Source organism: Nesoenas mayeri (assembly GCF_963082525.1).
Source record: "Nesoenas mayeri genome assembly, chromosome: Z".
Lineage (NCBI taxonomy): Eukaryota > Metazoa > Chordata > Aves > Columbiformes > Columbidae > Nesoenas > Nesoenas mayeri.
This window is the reverse complement of record NC_137542.1, coordinates 6171393-6198285: the sequence shown is the minus strand read 5'-3', so window position 1 is coordinate 6198285 and position 26893 is coordinate 6171393. Positions and strand designations below refer to the sequence as shown.

General features: G+C 41.4%; 1 protein-coding gene across 1 annotated transcript in view; it reads right to left on the bottom strand.

The window, feature by feature from the left end:
• The window catches only part of ACOT12 (acyl-CoA thioesterase 12), a gene marked incomplete at both ends in the record, with an annotated part of 37303 nt that extends 18864 nt beyond the window's left edge, over positions 1 to 18439 (bottom strand). Inside the window, 6 exons of the mRNA XM_080362191.1 lie at positions 3796 to 3946; positions 5841 to 5982; positions 8067 to 8168; positions 9208 to 9268; positions 14509 to 14578; positions 18307 to 18439. Coding sequence (XP_080218317.1) covers positions 3796 to 3946; positions 5841 to 5982; positions 8067 to 8168; positions 9208 to 9268; positions 14509 to 14578; positions 18307 to 18439 — 659 coding nt within the window. The remainder of the gene's footprint in view (positions 1 to 3795; positions 3947 to 5840; positions 5983 to 8066; positions 8169 to 9207; positions 9269 to 14508; positions 14579 to 18306) is intronic.
• Positions 18440 to 26893: the final 8454 nt, after the last annotated feature.

Sequence of the window (26893 nt, the reverse complement as noted above, 5' to 3'; positions counted from 1 at the left end):
TATCTCTTGTTCTCAAACTAAGTCCAAATAATGACCGTGCTAACTATGAAAAAGAAAGGTTTCTAAGTGCATGAAGGAAATTAACTCATTTTCAGTCAAACCAGCACAACAGAGGGGAAGAAATCTGCTCTGTATTGGTTTCATCCCGCCCACACCCGGCCTGCATTGCTGGATGGTAGTGCATGGGGAAGCCAGTGTATTGCTAGAGATATTGGGCAGTGGAGTGATGCAAAGATACCGTGGCCAGGCCCTGAGTAACAAGGCAGGTACAGGAACCAGATGGTATAGTTGCTGCAAATTGAAAAGGAGAAATGTTCAGTTCTGTCCAAAATGCTAGTTACTGGGCCAGAAATTTGTCTGGTGGAGGAACTTTGCTCATTGTAATCTCATTATAATACTAAAACACATCTCCATCTCAAAAGATACCTACTTCCGCACCTCTTTGAGCAAGTGTAGTGAAGTATTTACTTTAAAAATCAAAGTGAGAGTTTTTACATCAATCAGTAACAAAGGTATGTATGACTAGAGTCACTCAAGCTCTACTTGAAAGTATAAAATAGTACAAAATACCGTAACAACAGAGGAAGGTTGGGGGAAGACACCATCAACTGAGAAGTCAAAGGAACAGCATAATAAGATTTCTGGGAGCAGTCAACAGGCTGTGCCTATCTTCTCTGACTAAACGGATGCTTTTGGGTAAGATTTGTCCACTTAGTTATACCAAGTTTTCCCCAGGACACTTAGACTTCAAGCTTGTATTTGTAATCACATTAGTAGTGCTATACAGTCATCTTAGAATTTATATATATTTGGTACAAGTACTTATTCCTTGCAACTAACATGTGTTTTACAACTAAAGTGTACTTTGCAACTAAAGAGTGTTTTTGCAGACTGTGCATTTATCGACGGCATCTAAAAGAATTTGTACCTGTTGCTTTAATAAACCTCATTATTTGTGGATCTAGTCATGCAAATTTCTCACTGGACGCACTCAGACTTATAGTTATACATTATACTATTTGTGAATCTGTGCAAACATGTGAATTCAATGGTCACGACTTCCCTGCATGATCAGTGAATCCAATGGTGTGATTTCAAGATTACGCCCGACTGGCTGTTGAGCACAATTGGACTTACAATGCCAAGCTGAGGTTATTTGATGTGAGTGGGCATCACTCAGCAGGTCAGCTCAGCCACCCCCATGGTCACAGTGCACACACTACGGACACACTGGAATGCAAGGGAGCTTAACTTCTGCGAAATTAATCCTCTTAATGCAACACAGGTTCAGCTGGGTTGTCCTTAATGGGTCTCCATGAGCTTCTTGTGAAACAGACTGTAGTCACTCTATTAAAATTTTGCTGGTCTAGTGCAGGATATTGTCTGTGCTGGGTGAGTAACCCTCCAATGAGCACACAAGCAAAGCTGCTCTTTGGACAGGTACAGCGGACAAACATACACACCTGATCAAACCCAGCTTCACTGCTCAAGGAAAAGTTTTGCAATCCTGTGTCATCTGCTGCAGGGAATTCCAGCAACCCAGTGCTTCTCTGATCTTCAGAGGTGTTCCAGAAAAAAACATGCAGTACAGGTACAGCTTAAGGTTTTGTGGAATTGGGATCTAGTTTGCAAGCTCTCTGGAGGTGGCAAAAATTAGGTTTCTTCAGCAGTTCTAAACACAGTGAAAGCCCCACTCTCTTCTGGGATCTTTGTGTGTCACACGAATAGGGAACAACATATAATAATGCCATTTATTTTTAGACTTTGAAAAAACATCCTCTGTCCTCATGCATGTATGCAAAACTCCTCAGTAAGGATCCCATATGCACATCTGAGAATAGATTTTCCATTGTGCAGTTTTTAAACTTGAAACTTTATAGCTTTGCTAGCTGTTAATTCAACTGCATTCTGAAAACTAATGTACCGGTATTGTTAAACACACACAATTATCTGTAGCTAATTAACTGACTGGTACATCTTTTTAACAGACTAATACATTCAAATGACTTTGTAATTTCTTTAGGAATAATTCGCGCTTCTGATTTAAAATGTTCAATGGTGATCTTATTTACAATGTTCACTACAAAGATGCAAACACAATATGATTGAAAACAAGAGAGGAGCAAACCAGAAATTTGCCCTAAATATTATTTTCTTTTTCTTTTTTTTTTTTTTTTTTTTCTGGAAAACTACATCCTGAATGCTTTTACTGCAAGTGTAAGAAATAAGAAAATACAGAGCCAGTTCAAACTAATATTACTAAAATTCAGATGGCTTTATTGCTACCTGCAAGATTTTAATTTACTCTCTGGCCAAAAAAGTAGAGGCAGAGGGGTGAGGAGAGAGAAGAAGAAGGGTGAGCAACCTTTAAAATGTGCTCAGAAACCTACTTGTCAAGGGTTAGCCCTCCTCTTCCATTCCTCTGTCAAAGTTTGTGGCCATAGCAACTTTTGACTTGCATTTTCAAAGGTCAAATCTAATAGTGAGTGGCCTCAAAAAAGATTTGTAGCAAGACTAGCTATTTCTCAAGCATGAACTACAAAATCTCTGTTTTCAACAAGTCTCTGTCACTAGCTATTATTCCTGAAATTTTAAACATGACAAATCATGTTTGACTTTCATTATTTCAAATAACTTTTTTTCAGTACTTGGTTTCCTGGTGTTTTCCTTCTCTTTTTAAATCTAAAAGTGACTCTCAGTAGGTAAAACTTATCGAATGAAAACAGGTAAATATTTTGGGTCACATTATGACAAAAATCTGAATCAGTCACTTTGAAGCCAATGAAATTACACACTTGGGTAAGGTCAGTGCATTCTAATGTTACTAAAGCAAGTTGTTTATCCAACCACTACAGAAAATCTGTTGTTATCAGTACAACTGCTGGCTACAAATCAAAACTGTATGAATAATGAATGGAGAAGTCATTTAATTATTAAAGTTGAAAAACGAAAACGTATCTAACATCCCTGCAGTGAATTAGGTCACTTGGTATGCAAGGAGAATTCAAACTGAAACTCAAGTGTTGCTTACAAAGAAGCTTTGTACAGCATCCAAGAACAAGGGAAAAAACAACCATTTGATTTCAGGGGAAGAGAAATTAAATGATTTTATGTCCATGCCATGCTGACAAGTAGTACTAGGCAGCGTCAGAAAAATACTTCACACTCATTACCTGAAGATGTCAGAGCCCTTTATACTGCTAAAAATGTTACAATCCATAGGATGTGGTACTCAGAGAGACTGAAAGGCTAAGTGACTTGCTGAAGGTTATGCAACCATTCCATGTGCACACCAACAAAACAGAACATGTTTCTTCTAATTATTATTCTCTGACTTGTTCTTTCTTCTGGCATAAGGATCTTCAGGCTAACATTTAGAAGGCTGCTCATTTTTTTATATCAATTGATATAAATTGATCAGTTTTGGTTCTATCTTCAATTAACAACTAAATCCGCTTTTAAAACACTGAACCAACCCCAAGGAGGCCAAGTATTTATTCCTATTCCCAGTGCTGACTTTCTGCAGACATTCTCAGGATAACATAGCCCCTTTTGCCTTAGAGTCTTCATGTGTAACAGAAGAATAATAATATTTGACTCCCACAGTGGTGTGGCATGCTGTGGGAACTGTATCACAGAAATAGTTCAAAGGCCTCCTGCAATCTGAAGAGGAAGAAAAGTCACAAAGGTTTGGGTCTGTATTTTTCATAAATTAAACACACGAGAAACTATTAACATTAAATTAAATCACATCACTTTAGAACCTTCTGGAAAGGATATGATGTAGAATAGTACCTTGCTGAAATACTGGCCACTGTCTCCATCCAAGCCATGATCTGGCCACCAAAAGTGTTGCCATGATGGTTTGCATGAGGAGGCTGGACAAGCTCAATACTCTGTACATGTGTAAACTCAGTTGAAACTGCATCTTCGTCTTCAAAAGTATCTGAAATACGGCAACAGTGCATCAGTGAATTGTTTCAGCCAGTCACTCTGATAGCCAAGAAGAAAATACTCCCAGTTACTGAAGCATGCAATTTGCTTCAGACACAATGAAAAGAAGAAAAAAATATGAAAGACACAGAAGACCTCTCTGTTCTTTGCAAGGGAAGCAAGAGGCTGGAGATTTGCTCTGTTCTGCCAAAAGACGTAAGAGGTGGGGGATGGTGCACCCCACAGTCTATCACAACACAGTGAGCCTTCCCAGCCCTCACCATCTCCTTCAAAGAAGCTGTGTCAAAAGCAGTTACTGTGAAAGTTGGCTAGCTGTGAACACAGGCAGCCAACTGCCTCAGCATGTGCTTGTGATCGTTCACGGTTGCTATGCATGACCTCTAACAGATGCTGTCAGGGCAATATATCACTTATTCAAATGCCTTTCATTGACTTTGACCACCATGTATGATGGGCACCTGTGCAAATGTGTCTAATTAAGGTGAAAGTATGACATGATTATTCCATAACCTATTAAAAATCTTGTGATTACCAAAGACAACATAGAACACACAAAAGAGAGAAATATGGATCTGAATCAGTAACCACCTTCCATTATCTGATAACTTCCAATTGGACTTTCAAATGTTTAGCACCAATCCTCACTCTAATCTTTGTTTTTTTCAGATATATTTTGCAAGAGATTTAGGCATGAGATTGTCAGTCATTTAAAAAGTGCATATCTGAGCTAGAAGACACTTGACCTGAACTGTACTTTTGACTTTTGCTATATTTAACTAACTTTATGATTATATAAATGTGTGGACACGTCTGACTGACTTGCACTTTGGACCTACTTAAGCTGTTACGTAAGATCCACTCAGAACACAGACTTCACTTTCTGGATATGATTGATACCTGATTTACTACCCAACATGCTTTATACACAATATTTTCTTGTCTCTTTTCCCCATTTTGCTTGTTCTGTCTTCATAAGGAGGAAGATTAGTGCTAACAATTATTAGATCCTTCAAGGATTTTTCCAGGCAAGGCAGTAGAAACCAAAATCATCAATCTCTAATTTGTCTTTCATGGTACTAAGCCATCTTCTACGACACAAAATAACTTTGCTTGTAGCAAAGAAGTCTCTTCAGTTCTACAGTCTTATTAAATTGCTAAGACTAGAATTTATATTTACAATAGGTTTTGTCTTTCCTCAGCAAAACCACATAACGTCTGTTGTTTACATATGAAGTTACAGCTCAGATTTTCCAAATACCAGCATATTTCTTAACTACCGTGAATAATTTATTTTGCAGGGGAATACAGGAACTTTTGAGCATAACTGTCTTCAAGAACAGTGATTATCACCAGAAATAAAGACGAACCTGTTTCTTGGCTCAGTTTTTCTAATTTGGTCAGAAGGAGCTCAAATTTTTTTTTTTACCTGTTTTGACCTCCATGTCAGGAAGTTTCTCCTGCTCTTGGGAATGACCTCGTGGCATAAACATAGGTATTAGTGCTTTCTTGCAAAGACACAGCTAGAAGCCTCAGTGAATTTTATCCTTCTATCTATGTTAAAACTAGTGCCATAGGATTTTATTACCACTTTGTGAAGTTCTGTGTGAACTGTTAAACCTTACACATATAGCCTACACAAAGAACAGCACTTTGCACCTATTTAGTGCATGCTTGGCCTTCAATCCTGAACTTTTAAATCTGGACTTTCTGAAAGACAAAGAAATACCACTCTATTAGAATAACTGTCTTACACACCCTCACAAATCTGGCACATGCTTTTCTACATGATACCACAACCTCAAGGAGCTCTACTCAGATGTTTTGTCTGCTTTTTCTTCCCCTTCACCTGTTAATAAGTAATTTGTTCCATTTTCAATGCTGACCACAGTAATCACCTTCCTTATTACTCTCCTGCATTAAGTTCTCAAAAACCTGTTCATAGCCCAGTCGTATTCTTCTTCTCTCAATAGCCAGGGTGTGCTCCAGGTGGTCTTGTGCAGAGAGCAGCTTTATAGGTTCTAATTCAATCTATGCAAATTAAAAAAAAAAAAAAAAAAGAGGTTCTGAATGCCATAAACATAACAAAGTGCACTTTGCACTTCAAATGGCATCAGCATTTTCTACAACCTTTTGCTATCAACTGTCCAAGATGACAAATTCTTTTAATAAAACAAGTGCAGAGTGGAAGTTCAAGAGATTCTTCATTATCCTTTCAGAATTATTTTTTAAAACTCAATGACAAGGGGTTTTAAGCTTTTAAATGCAAAAGAAAAAAAATCTTAATATGAAGGTTTGAGTATTGTATATTGCGTATCAGAGAAATAATCCAACCACACTGATCAGTGATGTAGTATATGGGGAAGTGTATCCCAGAGCCCAGTCCCACTCACTGCACAAATTACCCACTCCTTCTTTCACAACTCACTCCATACTCACATAGCCTGTTCCATCTGTCTGAGGACCTATTTTCAAAGAAGCACTGGTTTTCTGAGGCAAAGGAGAAACACATGAGCACCCAGCACCTGGTACAGTTTCATACTCTATAACTTTATGCCCAAAACTCTACTTGTGCCCAGAAACACACTTCTCTCTTGCCAAGATCAGACATTCTTCTCCCCCACATGCCAATTCCCACATATGTCAGTTCAATGACAAACTGAATACAAACCTGTACTGGCTTAAGAAAATTATTACGTATAGATAAATATTGCAGAGGTGCCACTGAACAGTCACTTGTGTGATTTGCCTGCAAGGAGGTCTAGTCTCAAAAAACTTAAAATAATGCACGATCACTGAAACACAGGAAAACTGAACTGCAGTGGTTCTGCTGATGTTTCTCAGTCTCTGAGTCTTCACTCAAGCCCTCTTCTAGTTTCCTTGCCTCCTTTCTGCCCTCCTCAAGAGCTTTCTAGCTTTTTCCAGATGCGCCAGCTAAAAGATTAAGATGGTGAATGCATGCTGTTGCTCTTTCCACAAGTTTAGCAACAGTTGTTCTGAAACATGGATTTGAAAAAATGTTATTCAGTTTCTCCAAGACGTTTATTTATGATGGAATTTGAACTGAAGTCTCAAACTCCCTTTGGGGCATTCCTGTCTTAAGCCTAATCATAGTTAATCATCACCAATTTGATTGTGAAAAAACCTCCCTGGAAATTTGGGCAAAAGGTAAGTGGGTTGACGCCATGGACATGATATCAAACTAATAATAAACAATCCTCAGCTTTCAGGTTAACCAATTTAGTCATTAACCTTTCAGTGACAAGGTAGGCTTTTGGTTTTGGTAAAACTGTTCCAATCTGTTTCTTCTGCAAACTGTAATATATCATTGCAGAAGAGAAAGCAGAAATTATAGGGTGTATTAATTGCTCATGGGACGACTGCTCTCTGCCTGTCTGCAGTGGATGATAAAAAGGCAGATGCACTGTCATAACACGTTCAATGAGATGGAAAAGTCAGATGTATGATTCTAGCCACTAATGTTCAACAAAGTAAAATACTGCATCCAAGGAGAGTTTATTAAGAGGATCTGAGGAGTACTTGGTCTTTCTCACATGAAAACTTTAAAAGAACTGTGGCTGTTTGGCACAGCAATGTTCATTGCCATGAAAACTAATCAACATAAATGGCAAAGAATTAATTGAGATTGGAATCTAGCTTAAAAATAATATATTCTATCTGAATAGTGATGTCTGAACAACCTCTTCGAAGTGGGGAGTGAAGGATAAAGAAACCTCACCCCCAACACCCTTGCAGGTTTCATGATCTATATAGATCAGCTGCTGAGGAGACAGGCTACGCAGACTCCATGGGATCTCTCTTCGAGTGCTTGCCTCTGTCAATATCACAGCCCTTACAAAGACACCAGTTCTCTTACTAGCAAATGTGCAAGAGAAAAAGGAAACAATAAAAAAAAAACAACCCATACAACTTCAGAGCAGACACATGGAAAAAAAATAAATCTCCACATACTCTGGACTTCATGCTGTTTTCCTATTACTGATCAGAATAAACAGGTATGAACATCTTCCTTTGTTTCACAACTAGAAAATTGGGTTATTTCAGAGAAACTCAGTCCCAGTAATTTCAAGCACAGAAGAAAACAGAAAGAATACCTTTCCAGCACCAACTGGTTTGGCTACATATGTTGCATATGCCACACTCACAATTTTTTCAACATCAGTCAAAACGTCTTGCACTGTAACCTTGATGCCAACCTACAAGGAAGGAGGTAGTGGAGAAAGGAGATTAAAAAGGTATATACATCACCCTCAGTTGAGTTGAGACAAAATGGTGCAGTGTTTATCAAATTAATCATGTCCAGGCTCTTAAATGTAAAAGAACGTAAACAAACTGCTTTTCTATCACTGATAGATCTCTGAACACGTAAGAACATCACAATATTTGCTGAGGTCTGAAAAGCTCTTCAATACAACAACTGTGTTTGTCTATTTGGCTTTACTTGTAGGGTAAAACAAAAAATAGGAAAGACACTTAGATTTAGTTTGATGGATATCTCTTTCCATTTACTTGTGCGCCCTTTGGAGTTCCCATCTGATTATTTCCGAGATCTGTATGAGCAAAAAAGTCTGTATAAAATGATAAAATAAAATGAAACACTTGAACATGAAACAGTGTATTTGGTGAGAGAAGCATGACACGTACCAAAGCTTTTGATTTTTTTTCCAGCTTTTAGAACCTTTTGGAACACATTCTCTGTGAGATGCGTTACTCAATATTAATGAGAATTGGACTTGGGCACAATACATGGAAAAGTACACTGAAGGTTCAATTGTGATTTCAAGTACGTGATTGGGCAATGCATTGCATATTTGTTACCATATTAAGAGTAAGAGCATGCAGACACCTGAGGGAAATATTTTTGTATAAGAAGTTTCAAAAGTATTTAGAACTTCACCAGTTCAGTGGATCCTAGCTCTGATACAAAGACTGCTTAGAGGTAAATAGCTTTAGATTGGGCCAACATCTCCTACCCCTTCCTGTCCACTACACCTGTCAGAGATTTTAAGTCTTCAGGGTCCAGTTTCTGTTTTGACATGGATTATTCTACAAGAAACAAGCAATTATAATAGTAATTATGAAACCAGAGTTTGATTAGGCACTATTATTGTTTAGATATCTGTACAAAGCTCCTTCTGAAACAAATAAGACCAGACCCATGTTGCATTCCTCTACTCCTCCCACCTCTCTTCTATTATTTAAATATTGTTAGGAATAAGAGTGATGATCTCTTACCTCCATGCTGGTTTTGAACGCTCTGTTCACCTTTGCTTTGATGGTGATAATTTGTCCAACCCTGTTAAGAATGATAACATCTTATGGTATGTAATCATGCAGCTTAGTAAGTGTTTGAACCTGCCTTGCTAGGTATTCCTGATAGCAGTGACGAAAATCTCTTTGATCAGTCCATGTCTTCCACACTGTACTGAAAATGCACTGAAAAAAATTTAGCACTGTTATTCACCCGTCAGACCTTCATGCATGCTCAGTAACAACAATATCACTCAGAAAACTGCATAAGCTTAATACTAGCATTTCTTCTCCTTGGTGATGTCGGTATGATGTCAGGTGTGCTCCAGGCCCCAGATGCCCGAACAAATTTTGGCACACCTTGCTGTGAGTTACACCAAATCACTGAGTACAGCTAACTGCAAAACCACATAAGATATCGCATATGTACATTCTCTAGCATATAGACACATGCACACGAGGAAATAATCACAGGACAAAAAGTGCTCTTTGACATCTTTGAAGAATGGGGAAGGAGTTTACTTTCCAAGTTTTGGCCAAGGACAGGGCTGCAGCATGTTCCTTCTGTCTCAGCATCATACCTCTGAACAACTATTCTTTCTCATTTACCTACATAGAATACCTGCAGGGAATTATATCTTTTTACTACATAGAATCAAATTTAAGTGAGAAAATACTTTCACTTTCCTTCTGGAATTTCTAAACTACCTGTTACGTGCTGATACTAAGAGTAACCCTTGTTTTCAAGCCCCTAATATCCTAATGCAAGGCAATGCTGAAAGGTTGGCAAGAAAGCAGTTTCCCCTAAAGTTGTCTTATTGAGCAGAGTGGTAAAAGGACATGATGTGCATGGTGAGAACACTAGGCATGAGGACACTGACTTCAGGGAATTTAGACTGACTTAAAACTGCTAAAGATCAGTCACAGAACAGGCAAAGAGCAGCCAGCTACATCTGCAACTGCAAAATATAACTCAGACCACTTGTGTACCTACGAAACAGGCATTTACAGCAAAGGATTTGGAACAGTTATGACCTCAGTTTATGAAAGAAAAAGGTTTTTTATCATCTATTTCCTAATTTAATTAATAGGGTTTTGATGTTTAAAGGTAAGGCTTTTCTTAAATTGCTTCTCTCAATGCCAGAACTTCAAACAAATTGTTACCAAACACCAGAATGAGTAGGAGGAAACCTGTTCCTTTACAGTATCAGACAAGAACAACCAACTACACAGAAACTTCCTCTTCTTGTTCACATTCAAGAACACAAGTGGAAGCCTTAGAGTAGACAGGAGGGGAAAATGGTTAGAGGAAAGAATTAAGACCATTTGCAGATACACAGCCCTCATTAACTTTTGAAGAACGTATTCAGGAGTTTTTCCAAAGAAAACGCACAATCACTAACGTAACAGTTCTAAACTACACAGGTAAGGGAACCACCAGCTCATTTCCAAAAATGAAAGTCTGTTCAGAACAATAACACAGTATTTCTGTTCAATCTTGGAAAAGAAGTTACTGTTACAGTCTCAGAAAAGCAGAAAAGGCTTTGGAAAGCTTAGAGGCAGAACTCAGTCAAGTACCCTGAAACATCTCCCAAGACTGTATCTAACATAAAACTCCCAAGAAGATTACAGTAACACAGCAGCAGAGCCAATGACAAGTCCAAAGGGAAAAAAAGGCAGAATACATTCATTACATAAACTCAGTGATTGAGCACAACACATATTGATAGTGAGTATAAGGTTTTCCTTAAAAGAGAGAGAGTTCAGACTCTCTACAGATCTTGCAGAGGACATCATGATCCCTGTCAAGAACATCGCGATGCTGGATTGTCCATGAGCTCCCAGTGGGGTCTGCAGAGGTCTCTACCTCGGGCTTCCTGGCAGAACACATTTCTTCTATACAGAGATTATTTCACCTTTGCCAGCAACATCTCCCTGGTGACCTCTCTTCCTCTGTGTGAGAACATTGCATAAGAGAGCTTGAAAGTCTGGGTCTGTCCCGCTTTGAGGAAACTGCAGGGTGGGAACAACAGAACAAAGTTGGATGTGATCTCACTCAGCCTGGGACACCAGTGCTGCCATGAGGTGGATTTGGACCTCAGAGAAATTAGGTTCCCTGACTAACTGGCATTTCCCCTGGTGTCCCAAGCAGCCTGTAGAGCTGGACTCATATTTCATGGTAGAAAAGTGTCATACTCTGGGTCTACGGCCATATCAGAAAATAAAGATGTCAGAACTGAGGTGGTCAGGCAGTATGATTGGGAAATGCCTTTTCATATACTTTTGGCAGCTGTTTCAAAATGAATTGTTTTACATTCTATGATGTAATCTGACTTTGGACAAACTGATTTATTTAAGACAAGAGAGCTGATCAGCTTGGGCATTTAAATGGATACCTGAAAGCAGAAGTCACAGAAAACTACACTTTCACTTCTAACTGGCAAGAAGCCTTTGAAATATATCGGAATGAGCTGAAAATTATTCACATATGGAGCACTAACAAAATTTAAATAAACATGATTTAAAATCAGATGCTCTTACTACCATTGAACTGTTGTATATTAGAAGACAAGGAAGAGGGATTTATTTGTTATTATACCATAAAACTGAGCTTTGCAGTATATAGATTTGTGGAAGTCTCTGTTTCCATGTCAACTAAAAAGAAATATGCACAGAAGAGTTAATACTTTCAGAACATGTGGTAATTTTAGTTAGGTAAATGAAACCTTACAGTAAGTAACTTATACAACATCTTTTTAATTTACTGGAGTGACATACAAGAGTTCTCTTATTTATGCAAGATGTTTTTATAATCAAGAAGGTCTGGCAAAATTTCGGAAATTACACAGTAAACTACAAGCAGGATGTTAGGGATGACCTGAGGCTGAAAAATAATTACTGAAACAACTTCACAGTTACTAGGCTTGTACCCTAAACTCCTGTTAAAAAATGAAACATTGGCACCACAAGTAGAAGAAGAACTAGAGACATATTTGGAAACAAATTTGGAAGGCAAAGTATTTTCACTACATTACAGAAGCTCTGTTCTGCTCTCAGAAACAAGAGAGAAAATCGCTCTGAAGCTACTGAAGTCTGAAATATTATGCCTGAAAGAAAAACATTATCCTGACTTCATTTGTAGGGCTCTTCGATTTCACAGACAGTATTTTTTCCTAAGGACAAAATCAAAAATGCAGAACAATTACAGTCATAGCACCATAGAATCATAGAATGATAGGGATTGGAAGGGGCCTTGAAAGATCATCTAGTCCAAGCACCCTGCCAGAGCAGGAACACCCAGATAAGGTTACACAGGAAGGTGTCCAGGCAGGTTTTGAATGTCTCCAGAGTAGGAGACTCTACAACCTCCCTGGGCAGCCTCTTCCAGTGTCTGTTACCCTCACTGAGGAGAACTTTCTTCTCAAGTTTAAGTGGAACCTCTTATGTTCCAGCTTAAACCCATTACCCCTTGTCCTACCATTGTTTGTCACCGAGAAGAGCCTGGCTCCATCCTCGTGACACTCACCCTTTGTATATTTGTAAACATTAATAAGGTCACCCCTCAGTCTCCTTCAAACTAAAGACACCCAGCTCCCTCAGTGTTTCCTCATAAGAGAGGTGCTCCACTCCCTTAATCATCTTGGTTGCCCTACGCTGGACCCTCTCCAGCAGTTCCCTGTCCTTCTGGAACTGAGGGGCCCAGAACTGGACACAATATTCCAGGTGTGGTCTCACCAGGGCAGAGTAGAGGGGCAGGAGAACCTCTCTCGACCTACTAACCACCCCCCTTCTAATACACCCAGGATGCCATTGGCCTTCCTGGCCACAAGGGCACAGTGCTGGCTCATGGTCATCCTGCTGTCCACCAGGATCCCCAGGTCCCTTTCCCCTACACTGCTCTCTAATGGATCATTCCCCAACTTATACTGGAACCTGGGGTTGTTCCTCCCAGATGCACTACTCTACATTTGCCATTGTTATATTTCATTAAATTTTTCCCTGCCCAGCTCTCTAGCCTGTCCAGGTCTCTGGATGGCAGCACAGCACTCTGGCATGTCAGCCACTCCTCCCAGCTTCGTGTCATCAGCAAACTTGCTGATAGTACACTCTAGTCCCTCATCCAAGTCATTGATGAATATGTTGAACAGTACTGGCCCCAGCACCAATCCTTGAGGCACTACACTAGATACAGGCCTCCAACTGGACTCTGCCCCATTGACCACGACTCTCTGGCTTCTTTCCTTCAGCCAGTTTGCAGTTCACCTCACTACCCGATCATCCAGACCACACTTCCTTAGTTTAGCTATGAGAATGCTGTGGGAGACTGTGTCAAATGCTTTACTGTAGTCAAGGTAGTAAAGCAGTCAAGACAAACACTTTAAAACTAGTGTTGTAAAACAGAACAAGAAGTTCTCTTGAGTTCTAGATTCAGTATGACCATGTCAGCTTCTTTGTTACTGATTCTAGTTCTCATCCTAACGGCCACTACTCTAAAAGTCTGCTGTTCAGAAGTGTGAGTGGATGCTTATTTTACACTTGCACAGCACAACTGACACCAGCTGTACAGCTGACAGCCAGTGACGCTTGGTGACTGCATGTGCATTAGTCTGTGTAGCCAGGTTCATCCCATCTAATGACTCATTAATGTCCAGATTGTAAGGTGTAAAAACACACAAAAACTACAAAGTAATAGCCTTAAGTTTCTGTAAAGATATTGTTTAGGAATAAATGTGCTATTTCCTCTTTCAGTGTCTTTTTCCCTTGGACAATAATGAAAAACTGTTAAAAGAAAAATTAACTCCTGCATTATCTTGTAGACTCACTCAACATTCAGTAATCACGAATGTAAAACATTTGTTTTGTTATATCCACCCATTTTTTTAAAGTGCTGAAAGAAATGGTAACAAACTGAAAGAGCACTATGAACACTTAAAAAAAATCATACAATAACTGTTATAGGTATGCATTCCTTATTTAATAGAGATAAGTAACAGCCTGCAGCATTCACTTTAACTAGAACCAGAGATCACTGGGTCACCAGTTTCTCACCTGGCATCTAGGCTGCCAAGTCAAAGTAACTACAGTTTATTTTTGATGTGTGAAATTGATCTGTTTTCTAGGAGCATCAGGCTATCAGAAATAGAAAAGAGCAATTCTGAGACTTAACTCCATGATGCTGTGAGTTCATTGCCCTGCTATCTCAGATTTTATAATGCCTTCATTTATCTCTACCAAATAAGGAACTCTAGAATGAAAACATTTGACCGTTGTTAGCTGGTTTTGTACCTGGCAGCCTCTTCAAACTGTATGTCATCCATAGACGCTGTCACGCAAGACACACCAGCATGTTTCTCAGCTTCAAAAGAGACACATGGACATACAATTACCACATTGCATTTGCAGCACGCTGTTCACCTATATACTTGTGCATGAGAGAGATGAAACACAGTAGATTCCACTTGTTCCTTCAACCACTCCAATGCAAATCTGCAGTACACCCCTTCGAAAAAAAAGATGACTAAGGCTAAAGTTAATATTTATCATGAAATAAGGGTAATGTCAGGAGATGAGATTAGATTATGATAATGATTCTGCTCAGTTTGAAAAGCTCTACCAAATGTCTTTCTCTAAAACTGAACATTCTGCTAAGAGGGTTACAAGCATGTTGCAGAACAAAAAGAGTCACAAATCTTTAACAATAAATCTCAGTGATCTCCCTCAAAAGAGGATGTTGTGAATATGGGCTATGTTAAACCAGTGTGAAATTTTAATGTATGTACTAAGAGAAAGGAGAAAGACCTACTGGCTTATTAACCTGCTCACAGCAGTGGAAAGCAGGTAAGTACATGTCTTCAGTGCAGTACCAAAAGTGCAGGAATTCAACCAAAAAAACCCACCAAAATTTAAAAATTCAAACCCAAGTATTTACTTATTGTAAAATATTTTTTTACCAAAATTTGATCAGTGTTCTTCATCTCCCTGGGATGCATTTGGTTATGAGATATTATGCACCCTATTTGTAGTAATTATGAAGGTTAATCTGGAAAAGGTAAACAGCTTCTTCACTGTTAATTTTAATAGCCCAATACTTATCTTTTTACAGCAACTTATTGTGATTTATTATTTATTTGACCATAGCACCTAGAGTCAGAGACTAAATCTCCACCACAGTAGGAGCTGTATAAACATCAGGATACCCTGTTCGAAAAAGTTTCCTGAGAGACAGAGGCAAAAGAGTGGACAAGCAGGAAACCTGGAAAATAGCACTGCCCAACAGGTGAGAGTTCTCACACTCAAGTAATATTTTCAGTGAGCATCACAAGAAAAAGCTTGGAGAAATGTGAGACAGGATGATGCACAAGTTGTACCAGTACCTAAAACACAGGATAATTTTGTTTGGAAAAGACCTTTAAGATCATCAAGTTGAACATGGCAGCCTGTTCCAATGCCTGACAGCCCTTTCTAGGAAGAATTTTATCCTCATATCCAATCTAAACCTTCCCTGGTGCAACTTGAGGCCACTTCCTTTTGTCCTGTCACTTGCTACTTGGGAGAAGAGACCAACACCCTCCATGCTACAACCTCCTTTCAGGCAGTTGTGGACAGTTATAAGGTCTCCCCTCAGCCTCCTTTTCTCCAGGCTGAACAGCCCCAGCTCCCTCAACTGCTCCTCATCACGCTTGTGCTCCAGGCCCCTCATCAGCTTCGTTGCCCTTCTCTGAACTCACTCCAGCACCTCAAGGTGTGTCCTATAGTGAAGGGCCCAAAACTGAACACAGGATTCAAGGTGGGGCCTCACCAGTGCCGAGTACAGTGGCAAAATCACTTCTCTAGTCCTGCTGGCCACACTGTTCCTGACACAAGCCAGGATGCTGTTGGTCTTTTTGGCCACCTGGGCACACTGCTGGCTCATGTTCAGCTGCTGTAAATCAACATCCGCAGATCCCTCTGCCAGGCACTTTCCAGACATTCTTCCCCAAGCCTGTAGTGCTGCCTGGGGTTGTTGTGGCCCAAGTGCAGGACCTGGCACTTGGCCTTGTTAGACCTCATACAATTGGCCTCAGCCCAGTGATCCAGATGGTGCAGATCCCTCTGTATGGCTGTCCTACCCTCCAGCAGATCAACACTCCCATCCTATTTGGTGTCACCCACAAACATAATAAGGGTGTACTCAGTCCCCTCATCCAGATCATTGGTAAAGAGATTCAACAGAATTGGTCCTAATATTGAGCCCTGGGGAACTCCACTCATGACCAGCTGCCAACTGAATTTGGCTCCGTTCACCACAACTCTCTGGGCCCGGCCCTCCAGCCAGTTCTTTATCCATCGCAGAGTCCACCCATCCAGGCCATGAGCTGCAGCTTCTCCAGGACATGCTGTGGGATACAGTGTCAAAGGCCTTACTGAAGTCTAAGTACACAACATCCACAGCCTTTCCCTCATCCATTAAGTGGGTCACCTTGTCATAGAAGGAGACCAGGTTAGTAAAGCAGGACCTGCCTTTCATAAACACTTTGAAAATATGAGGGTAAAAAACATGAAGGCATTTATCAGAAAGACAGCAAACTGTGACGAAAGGGAAGAGGTCACTAATGATCACAAAGCCAGATTCTCAACTGTGACAGGTAACAGAAGATGGCGGTAGTCATAAATAGTCTCAAAAGTGAGGAAGCGGCCAGCCAGGATCACACCTAAAGCAGCAGGACACAAAACGAGGAAGGTGCAAAGCCCAGGCACTTGCAACTGCATCAGCTGGCAGTAATGCGGGTGAAAGATGGCAAGCCACACAAATCCCCACCTACCACGTTGAGTTTGCTGTGACACAAAAAGCAAAGTGGGAAAAGATGTTAAAAATCATTTTTGTGTGACGGGATTAGCCCTGTGGCACGAATGACTGACTACTGCTGCTCTAAGCCTAACCAAGTAAATTATGAAAGCAACTATGAAAGGTGGATTGAAAATGAGCTCCAGTGGCAGGTTTGCAGCTGATGAAGACCATTGCGGCTTAAGCAAAGTCCAAGGAGCAAGGACAAACCCTTGTAGCAGCACTTAGAGCAGGGACGTAACTTCAGAGGTTGCTGAGATCAGTTCAGAGTCTCTCCACAAAGAGCATGGTTAAGAAGTATTAATAAATCACCGAAGGGCTGAAATCAAATTACTCCTTTGTGCTAGAATAAATCTCAAGGGAAAAAAAAAAAGTGTGATCATGTTGGGAAGTTGCCACATGCTTGGTAGTTTTTGGGTTATTGTGTGGGACAAGTTCTCCAGGAACACAGCTCTTTCTATATAGGCAGAGCGGGTTACATAAAGCTGCATGGAGTGCAGCACACACCTACGCAGCGAGGGCACCGCGGTCGGCGTGGAGACGCCATCCAGACACGTGTTCCCCAAATACACCTGCTGTTCTCCGCAGAGCTCATTATGGACTGCTAATATATGCAGCTGTACTTGGAAACGGAGTTCACTGACAGCAGAGACGGCAGAGCCTCGCGTTTTCTGAGTGCTTCAGAGGCAGCTTTAGCTCCCAGGAGTTAGCTGAGGACATGGTAAGTTTTCAAAGCTGAGTTTACACCACACACAGAGCACTTTAAACACTAGTGGAGTTTGTGGTTCGGGGGTTTATTTCCACCCATGTGCTAATACTCTTATATTAGTACTTTCCTTTCTTCTAGTATTTATTTTTGTCCATCCGTTTTTCCCCTCCACTGCTCCCTTTTTTAATTCTCCTTACCACCTCCATCACCCCCTCGTTGCTCTTTCCTCACACCTGGTGCTTCACTCCAGCCCCGCAAACTCTTCTGCTGCCTTGATGCCTGTTCCTAACCTGAACCCCCAAATCTCAGACACACCCTCTCCAGCTGAAACCTTTCCTCAAGCCTCTCCTAGGGGCAGAATATCGCCGCCTCCTCGCCTGTCACCGGCAAACACCGGTGCAGGTGTTCAGGAAAGGAGACGCATCCCCACACGGGCGCATTTCTGAGGGGAAGGGACGCGGGGGCAAATGGCGGGCGGGGCGTCTCTCTCTCCCCGCCGCCCCCCTCAGCCCTCGGCCCCCGCCGGTCGGGACGCTGCTGCCCCCGCTACCTGCGAGGCAGGCGGTGGCGTCCATCCACTTGAGGAGCTGCCCGGCGCTCAGCTCCCCGCGGTGGTCGGCGTGTGCCGGGAAGACGGTCTGTGACATGCAGACACGGCCGCCCGCGTTCCCGCGCTGCTCCATGGCCCCGCGGCTGGCGGGGCACCGGCGGCCGAGGCTCCCCCGGGCACGGAGGGCAGCGCTGGCTCAGCCCGGGCTCCCCGCTACTTAGCGGGCTGGGGCGGGCCGGTCCCGCCCCGACACTCAGGGCTGAGGTGGAATCGCCTCCTCTGGAGGAGGCCGGGCCGGGAGGCGGGAAGGAGCCGCCGGGCTGAGAAGAGCCTGCTGGGGCACTGCGCCCTGGTGGCCAGGAAGGCCCATGGTACCTGAGGTGGGTTAGAAGGGGGTGATCAGTAGGTCAGAGAGGTTCTCCTGCCCCTTTGCTCTGCCCTGGGGAGACCACACCTGGAATATTGTGTCCAGTTGTGGCCCCTCAGTTCCAGCAGGACAGGGAACTGCTGCAGAGAGTCCAGCGCAGCCACGAAGATGCTGGAGGGAGTGGAGCATCTCCCATGTGAGGAAAGGCTGAGGGAGCTGGGGCTCTGGAGCTTGGAGGAGACTGAGGGGTGACCTCATTAATGTTCATAAATAGGTAAAGGGTGAGTGCCATGAAGATGGAGCCAGGCTCTTCTCGGTGACAACCAATGATAGGACAAGGGGCAATGGGTTCAAACTGAAACACAGGAGGTTCAATTTAAATTTGAGAAGAAACTTCTTCACGATGAGGGTGGCAGAGCCTGGCCCAGGCTGCCCAGGGGGGTTGTGGAGTCTCCTTCTGTGCAGACATTCCAACCCGCCTGGACACCTTCCTGTGTAACCTCATCTGGGTGTTCCTGCTCCATGGGGGGATTGCACTGGATGAGCTTTCGAGGTCCCTTCCAATCCCTGATATTCTGTGATTCTGTGAGGCGGCAGCGGGGCTGTGGCAGCTTTGGAAACCTGACTGCCCCTCTCCATCCCCCACCACTCCAGCCTGGGGACCCTCGAGGCTGCCTCACAGCCCGGCCTTAGCCGCCACCATGGCAGGTTTGGGCATGTGCATCGCTACTGGAATATTAATAATCCACCTCAGTTTGTTGTTTGTTTGTTTGTTTGTTTTTTTCCAAAGTCTTACTCGCTCATGTTGCCACCAGCTTGACAGCCAGGGAAGACACATTCACACCTCCAGAGCCTGGTGAGTCCGGCAGGGAGACGCAGCAGCTTGGTGACCTGCTGTCCCAGCTGGGATGGACATTTTGACACCCACCTCAGCAGCCATGGCCCCAGTCACTTTTCATACCTCACAGAGGGCTCCTTCTCTTACCTCCTCCTCCTCACACGACTGGTAAAGGTGCTGCAGGATATTGCTGCTCTTGAAGACCATGAAGATTTCACTGTTGCGGAGGGAGAGTAGAGCAGTCACTTTTGAATGGGTCAGGAAGGTCAGCGTTTGACTATTGCCATGGATAGAGCATTATTACTATGGCAGGGTCAGCCAGGTCCTGCTCTTAAGGCAGCAAAGACACCGACATGCTGGAGTGAGTTCAGAGAATGAAGCTGGTGGGGGGTCTGGAGAACAAGTCTGATGAGGAGCAGCTGAGGGAACTGGGGCTGTTCAGCCTGGAGAACAGGAGGCTGAGGGGAGACCTTATCGCTGTCTACAACTACCTGAAAGGAGGTTGTAGCATGGAGGGGGTTGGGCTCTTCTCCCAAGTAGCAAGTGATAGGATAAGAGGAAAAGGCCTCACGTTGCACCAAGGGAGGTTTAGGTTGGATATTAGGAAAAAATTCTTCCTAGAAAGGGTTGTCAGGCACTGGAACAGACTGCCCAGGGTAGTGGTGGAGTCACCATACCTGGAGTCATTTAAAAGACGTGTAGATGAGGTTCTTAGGTTTAATGCCAGAGCTGCATCAGTGGCTGAACTTCAACTTGAGGGTCTCCTCTAACCAAAGTGATACTGTGATTCTACGGAGCAGCCATGTTGCTTTGATGTAGCAGAAAGTGTAACCCGTGGATGGTCTTTAAGGAAAGACTGCAAAGCTTATATTTGATCATGCTATCTCCAGCCTCCTTATCTCCCCAGTCCCCCCAGCATTGCAAATGGCATGCTTTTCAATAGAGCAGCAAGACATTTGGTTTTCTGTAGCCTTCCCTTACAGCCTTTCCTCTTTATTATCTAGCTACAACTTGTTCTCCACTATTCCATGTTTAGTAGAAACATACAGAAATGAATTTATACCATGAATGCTCATTCATTTAAAAATTGCTAAAGATCCAGCTATAACCTGTAAGAGCAGGGAAACTTTGAATTTTAACCAACCTGCCTCATGAAGATAGCTTCTCAGTGCATAAGGATTTTCTTCCCATGTGCTCCATTACTATCATTGCACTACTGCAAGATCTCTGTTTCTTTGTCCCATACTCTTTCAGAAAGCAACAGGATGGCAGAACCATCACAATAGTTACATTCAAGAGGATACTGTCTCTAAAAATCAGCATGCTATGCTGTTCCCTAGATTTATTTCTATTCTATAGCTTCAGAAAAATGTTTGTACTGATTTTTGTTTCCTTCTTTGACTGGCTTCTGTGAAGGAAAGAGACTCTCTTGGAAGTAGCAATGGCATCCCTCAGTCTTGCTACCTGAACAGGGTTTGTAAGCAGTATGCAGCCAGTATTTTCTCCTTCCTCATCTGCTCCATGCAGATGACAAAAACTCCAGTTATCAATTTCTCACAGCATGGATCCTGGATCTCAGAAGGAAGTATCTTTAAACAGAACCAAATACGTATGTAAACCAAATATCTATGTAAAAAAAAAAAAGTTCTGCCTGCCTAGGCCAGTAATTTCTAAATTTGTTTTCAGGTTTACCTTGTCACGCTTACTGACCAGGCTTTCTCTAAAATAATGCTTATTTCTTGTTCTTTCACAGGTAGTTTTCAGCTCCATTTAACATAGTCCCAGTGACCAGGTGTTTAGACCATGTTTAGTATCTCTCTTTTCTGTCATGAGATTAGGAGCTACAAAGCTGTCAGTGTCACAGAGGCGTAAAAGTAAAATTTAGATCTGCTCCCATCTGAAGATTTCTGAAATATGTGGAGGAGTATGTGCTTGGGGCAAGTGGCCAGCAGACCTCTCTTGGGCTGTGTGGAGGAGTTATGGAGACACATAAAAGGCAACTTCTCTTGTTTCTGCTGGGGTAAGGGAAAGCTGGTATTTGAAAAACACACCTCAGAGCTGTGCATGTCTCTTAGGATGAGAGGAAATGGCCTCATGTTGTACCAGGGGAGGTTAGATTGTGTGTTAGGAAAAATTTCTTCCTGGAAAGGCTTGTCAGGCATTGCAACAGGCTGCCCAGGGAAGTGGTGGAGTCACCATCCCTGGAGGCGTTTAAAAGACACATGAATGAGGTTCTTAGGGCTTAGTGCCAGTGTTAGGTCAATGGTCTCTTCCAACCAAAATGATTCTGTGATTCTATGATTTCTAAAGGAAGGACGTAATTCAAAACATGCCCTTTGGAAGTAGCAGCTGCCCTTCCAGAAGAGGAGTGGCCGCCCAGGATCCACATCAGCAATGCACATGGCTTCCACTGCTGTGGACACCTGGCAGACACACCTGGGGAGCAGGGTGAGGACCTCACAGCCTAAAACACCCTTCTCCCAAACAAGCCTCTGTTTTCCTGAGCTGCAGCTCCTCTTCTTTGACCCAGTCTGCTGATGTGACAGGCTCCAATTCCTGTCTTCCAGTTGGCTTCAGTGACTCCAGTCCCTTATACTCTTTTAGCTTCTTACATGGTCTCCGCTGGAGTAACTGAGTAATTTACAGCCTTCAGTATATTCCTCAGAGAATACCTGCAAGGTCAGTACTGTTCTCCTTTCACAGCTGAAAAATTAAAGATATTAGTTACTAGTTCACAGAGGTGATCTGTGCTTTTCAGTGTTTTCCCCGCTGCAAAGTACCTTTTGTGGCACAGTGTCCTACACCAGGACCTCTGGTATCACCACCAGATGAAGGCAGGTGGTGGCTAAGATATCTCTGGGAAGCATCTTTGCCAACCATCAGGTTTCTCTTTATTTATGCCAACTGTGGTGAGAGGAACAAATGGTCAAAGGCAGATAGAGGACACCTTCCGTCCAAACCCATGCATGACTCAGTCACCAGCTTCAGTGAAATTGTTCTTTTGAAGTGAGAACGGATGGTGAATTAGAGTGAGCTCAACTTTATAAGTTTGGTTAACCAACTAAGAAATTGACTTCCCTTCAGAACAGCTGCTTGCTAATGCAGTTTTAAAGTTTTTGTCAAAAAAATGATTTGCACTTAATGGCTTGAGTCTTCTTGTGCTGAACTCAAATAGTAAGGCAACAACAACGGGTGCAGTACTGTATTAAATACATTAAAAAGAAAAAACAAAATGGATATTAGGTTATCATCTCTTAATAACATGCATTTGTAATTTAGGCAAGGTAACTTAAAAGGCTTTATGCAGCACAATAGCTGCTCACAAGTGCTATGAAGAACCAGACACAGCGCAATGCCTGTAGAAGAATTGTGCCAGAAGAGGTAAGGCACCCTATTAATAAAAGATGAGTTCAGTATTAGATGTGAATACATCTTCTGTAAAGTAAACCAATTAGAGCGAGCAAGAAGTACTATTCAGTCACACAGCACACCAACAGCGAGCGCCCACTCAGCTGATAACGTAACTGCTGCAGACATGCATCTCACCCACGTTAGGATTTATTCTGAGAAATGGTATAGACCAAGGGCGTACAAAGGAGGTCTGATTAAGAACCAAAATTGCACAGAAGCCTGTAACCTAGAATTGTTTTTCGGGTTTCTGCCAAAATTCTTTCTATATTTAAACAGATGTATGCATGACTGGAGAGCTCTGGCGTTCCCTGGAAAACAGCAGACTAATGCGATAATCATGACATCGTTAGCACGTTCACAAATCTCTTCTTAACAGTGGAGTCAGCAGCTGCAGGACAAGCCTCCAAAATGGATGTTTTTGGTAATGTTTTAAATACAGATGTCAGTTACTGCAGCAAATCAACTCCAACGTGTAGCTGTGCATTTGTAGAATATATACTTCTATATTATTGAAACCAATGTATTACTGCCTGAAGTTATAAATGCTTTAGAGATTCATATGTTTTTTTTTCATAACCCTAGATATTAATGGAATTTTTTTTTGACACAGCTTTTGAAAATACAAGTACTTCTTGTAAAATGAAACTTTATTCTAAAATGTATCCAAAATTGCAAGACACAAGCACCATTAAACAGATAAATAGACATATATTTATGTACAGAGAGCATCAAAACACAAAACAATTGTTAATATATTCTTATACCATTTTAATGAGTATCCATCAATAAAACTTTACAATTTAAAGAAGACTTTTCAGTTGCAAAACAGTTGTAAAATCATATGTATAAATTATGTTTACTACAATTCCAATAACAGAGGCAAAGTAAAATACAAAAATAATAATCAATACTGCAAATTCAAATACAAAACCCAAATAAATGCTGCACAGGTACATATGTACACTGGATGAATTCATGCAGCTAGGCAGTGCAACAAAGTAACTGCTTAGTTTAACTCATCACAAAATGGAACCACCATGTCGGCAAACAGAAGAAAATATATTTGTGTAATAAATCATAGTGCATTTTGAAGTTAGACTTTATAAAATGATTGTTGAGTGATATACTTCTAAAATCCCCTATGTGATCTGAGAGTCCCCAGCTCCTGCAAAATAAAATACAAATGAGAAAAGCTAAAAAACCCACTGTAGTAGAGAGTCTGATGTACTGGTACCATCTTGCTTTTTTTAAAAAATTTTTTATATTTTTAATTATTTTTTTATTCTTGGTATCAGACTTGTTTGCAAGCGTCCATGTCCACAGGGACACGCGTTACTCCTTGCTACCAAAAGTAAATCTTTCATGCTCCAATGCTATCCCCATAAACTGAATCGCACGCGATGCTTAGGCTGCACTGGTTTTATTAAAGAGACACAGCTGAGCCTTGAAAAAAAGAACTCTTGAATCCCTATGAAGTAAAGAGAGAGTAGAACAGAGGATAGAGATACCTCGATATTCCTGAAGCTCCTATCCCTAATTGCTTTAACTACATAAACACAGAATAACGTAAGAGGCTTTTATGGCTTGGATGAAATTTCTGCTAATTTTCCGGGCAAGCGCGAAGCCCACGTTTCTCCCCAGGGCTTGCCTTTCACAGTGCAGAAGGCTACAGACTGTTTTGGTTGGTGAAAGGAAGCCTCAGGTAACGATATAGAAAAATACTTCCATGGTGAAAATATATTAAAGGAACAAAATCAAAACTCTTGAAAAGCTGTGATTTCTTGCGTAGCTGCGATACTAAAACATGGCTGTTCACCCTTCAGTTCTGCGTTGGTTGGCGTATCATGAACACATAGATAAAACTGAGGCTAGAACCCCACTGAACATTACTGGTTAAGTGTCAAAATTAGATGAGACACAATTACATGTTCTAACACTTTTTTTCTTAAAATCTTAAGTGATAAGCACGCTCAGTGTTTTCACTAGGAAGTTACTGCTAAAATGCTACATTTCTTTGCTGAGAAGACGTTAATTTACAGCAGCCTGTAAACTACTGAAGAGTTGCTCCCTGCATCCTTTGTGCTTCCAAAACCCCCTTTCAAGCCACCGCTAACTTTCAAGTTAATGGGAGTTTCAAGCAAGAAAGAGATGCAGAAAAACACCTGTATTGGGTAAACAATGTAGCAATTTATACAGCATTTCTAAATTTTCAACATGCAAGCACGTGTAGAGAGAAGCTAAGAGACAGCATGCACTGCAGTGATATGTCATTGTGCTTATGTCTGGTGAGAATACTAGAGCATTTTCACCCAGGAAAATATAAATGTTAGCCCCAGAAGACCCAAACAGCCTGTAATAGTGAAGCCATCAGCTACTATGTAGTAAAGGAACACCCCAAAAGAGGGAAGAAGTTTGTCCGCCCATAGCTTGTAGATATTGAAGCTGAAGAGAATTACAAAGGCACAATACAAGCCTATATTTCTTGTAAATTATATATATTCATATATTTTTGCTCATACCACTTCAAGATACTGAATGGTAGAATAATAACTGAAGATACAAGTGTTAATTGAAGGAGAAGCACTAAATGATTGCTAGAGAAGATAACTGATTACTTGCTACATTTCTCCCCTTCCCCAGTGGTGAACTTGTCCACCTCTCCTCTACCAGCTGACAATACCCATCAAGATACTCAAGAACATGGTGATCCACCCAGAAAACGGGGAGAGTGTCAGACAACAGACAGAACACCTTTATGCATTGCAAAAGCTGTCAGTAAGTGGCTGGCCACAGCAATCTCTCCCACTGGAACTGTTTTACCTCTGGCCTAGGATTCACTGATAACCCAGAAGCAGCAATTGGAAATTCATACCCATTTTAATGCAGAGATGAGGCTAAGGTAATTCATGAAGATAACATTTTGTTTAAGTTCGGCACTCAAAATACTGAATAGCAGAGCAGGGATTGTACTAGCCTATCATTAAAACCCAATTCTCAATTTTTATATTCATAGCTACACAAGATGCATATCATGTTCAATACCCAATGACTCACAACTTGGAAAATAAAGCAAATGTATCAATACTACTCCTGTTAAACTCACAAAAAATTAAACCTGCTTTTGTGTGATGAAGTTATATGGCAACTTTGGAAGCAGCTGCTGTCTCAAGCCCAGCTGTGACAACGTGGACTCTTCATGAAGGTGAAAAGGTGCAAGTTACAACACTCATTTTTCTTTAAACTTCAACTGTTCCTTGCCTTGCAACAAGAATTGATACAACTGTTGTTGTGATTTTGTATGAGCAGGTAACAAAGAAAGATACCAAGTTGAACTAGAATACAGAAGGTGTATAGTGCAAGCCTGAGGGCTTTACTCATCCACAGTAACGCTGTCTGCAAAGATCTGGTCTATCTGAAATTGGACACTTTCCTCGCCTCCAAACAAGTGTGTAAAATATACATTTACTGGAAGTTTACAAAAAAAACCCTCCACAAACTGCCACTATCTGTATTCTCACAAATCTAAATTAGGAATTCCTAGATTTATTCCTTGAAGCTGTCAGGAAAGGAATTTTCAGCTATCCCTACAAAGTATGGACATTCATATCTTAGTTACAACCTCATAGCTGAATTTAAAAGCATTACATGCTATTGCTGCTGTTAATTCATTGATGCAATCGTTTCTTTGCACGTTGCCTTCAATGAATAGATCTGTGCAAGCGAAGAGTGACAGAGCACACTTAACAAATAAAGGTGAGGGTTTCTAGTCAGGTGTAAACCCTCCAGAATTATTCGAATGAGATAATTAAAGTTACACTTGTTTATAAAAGATGGAAAAAATAGCAAACTGGGGCAGAAATCTCATGTTTGAGATTGAAGGATTCAGAAACTCATCTGAAAGCCACACAGATGCACTTTCTCAGGAGCTGCACTATTCTTGCCCATACCAGGCTCAAATAAATATGCTTTTG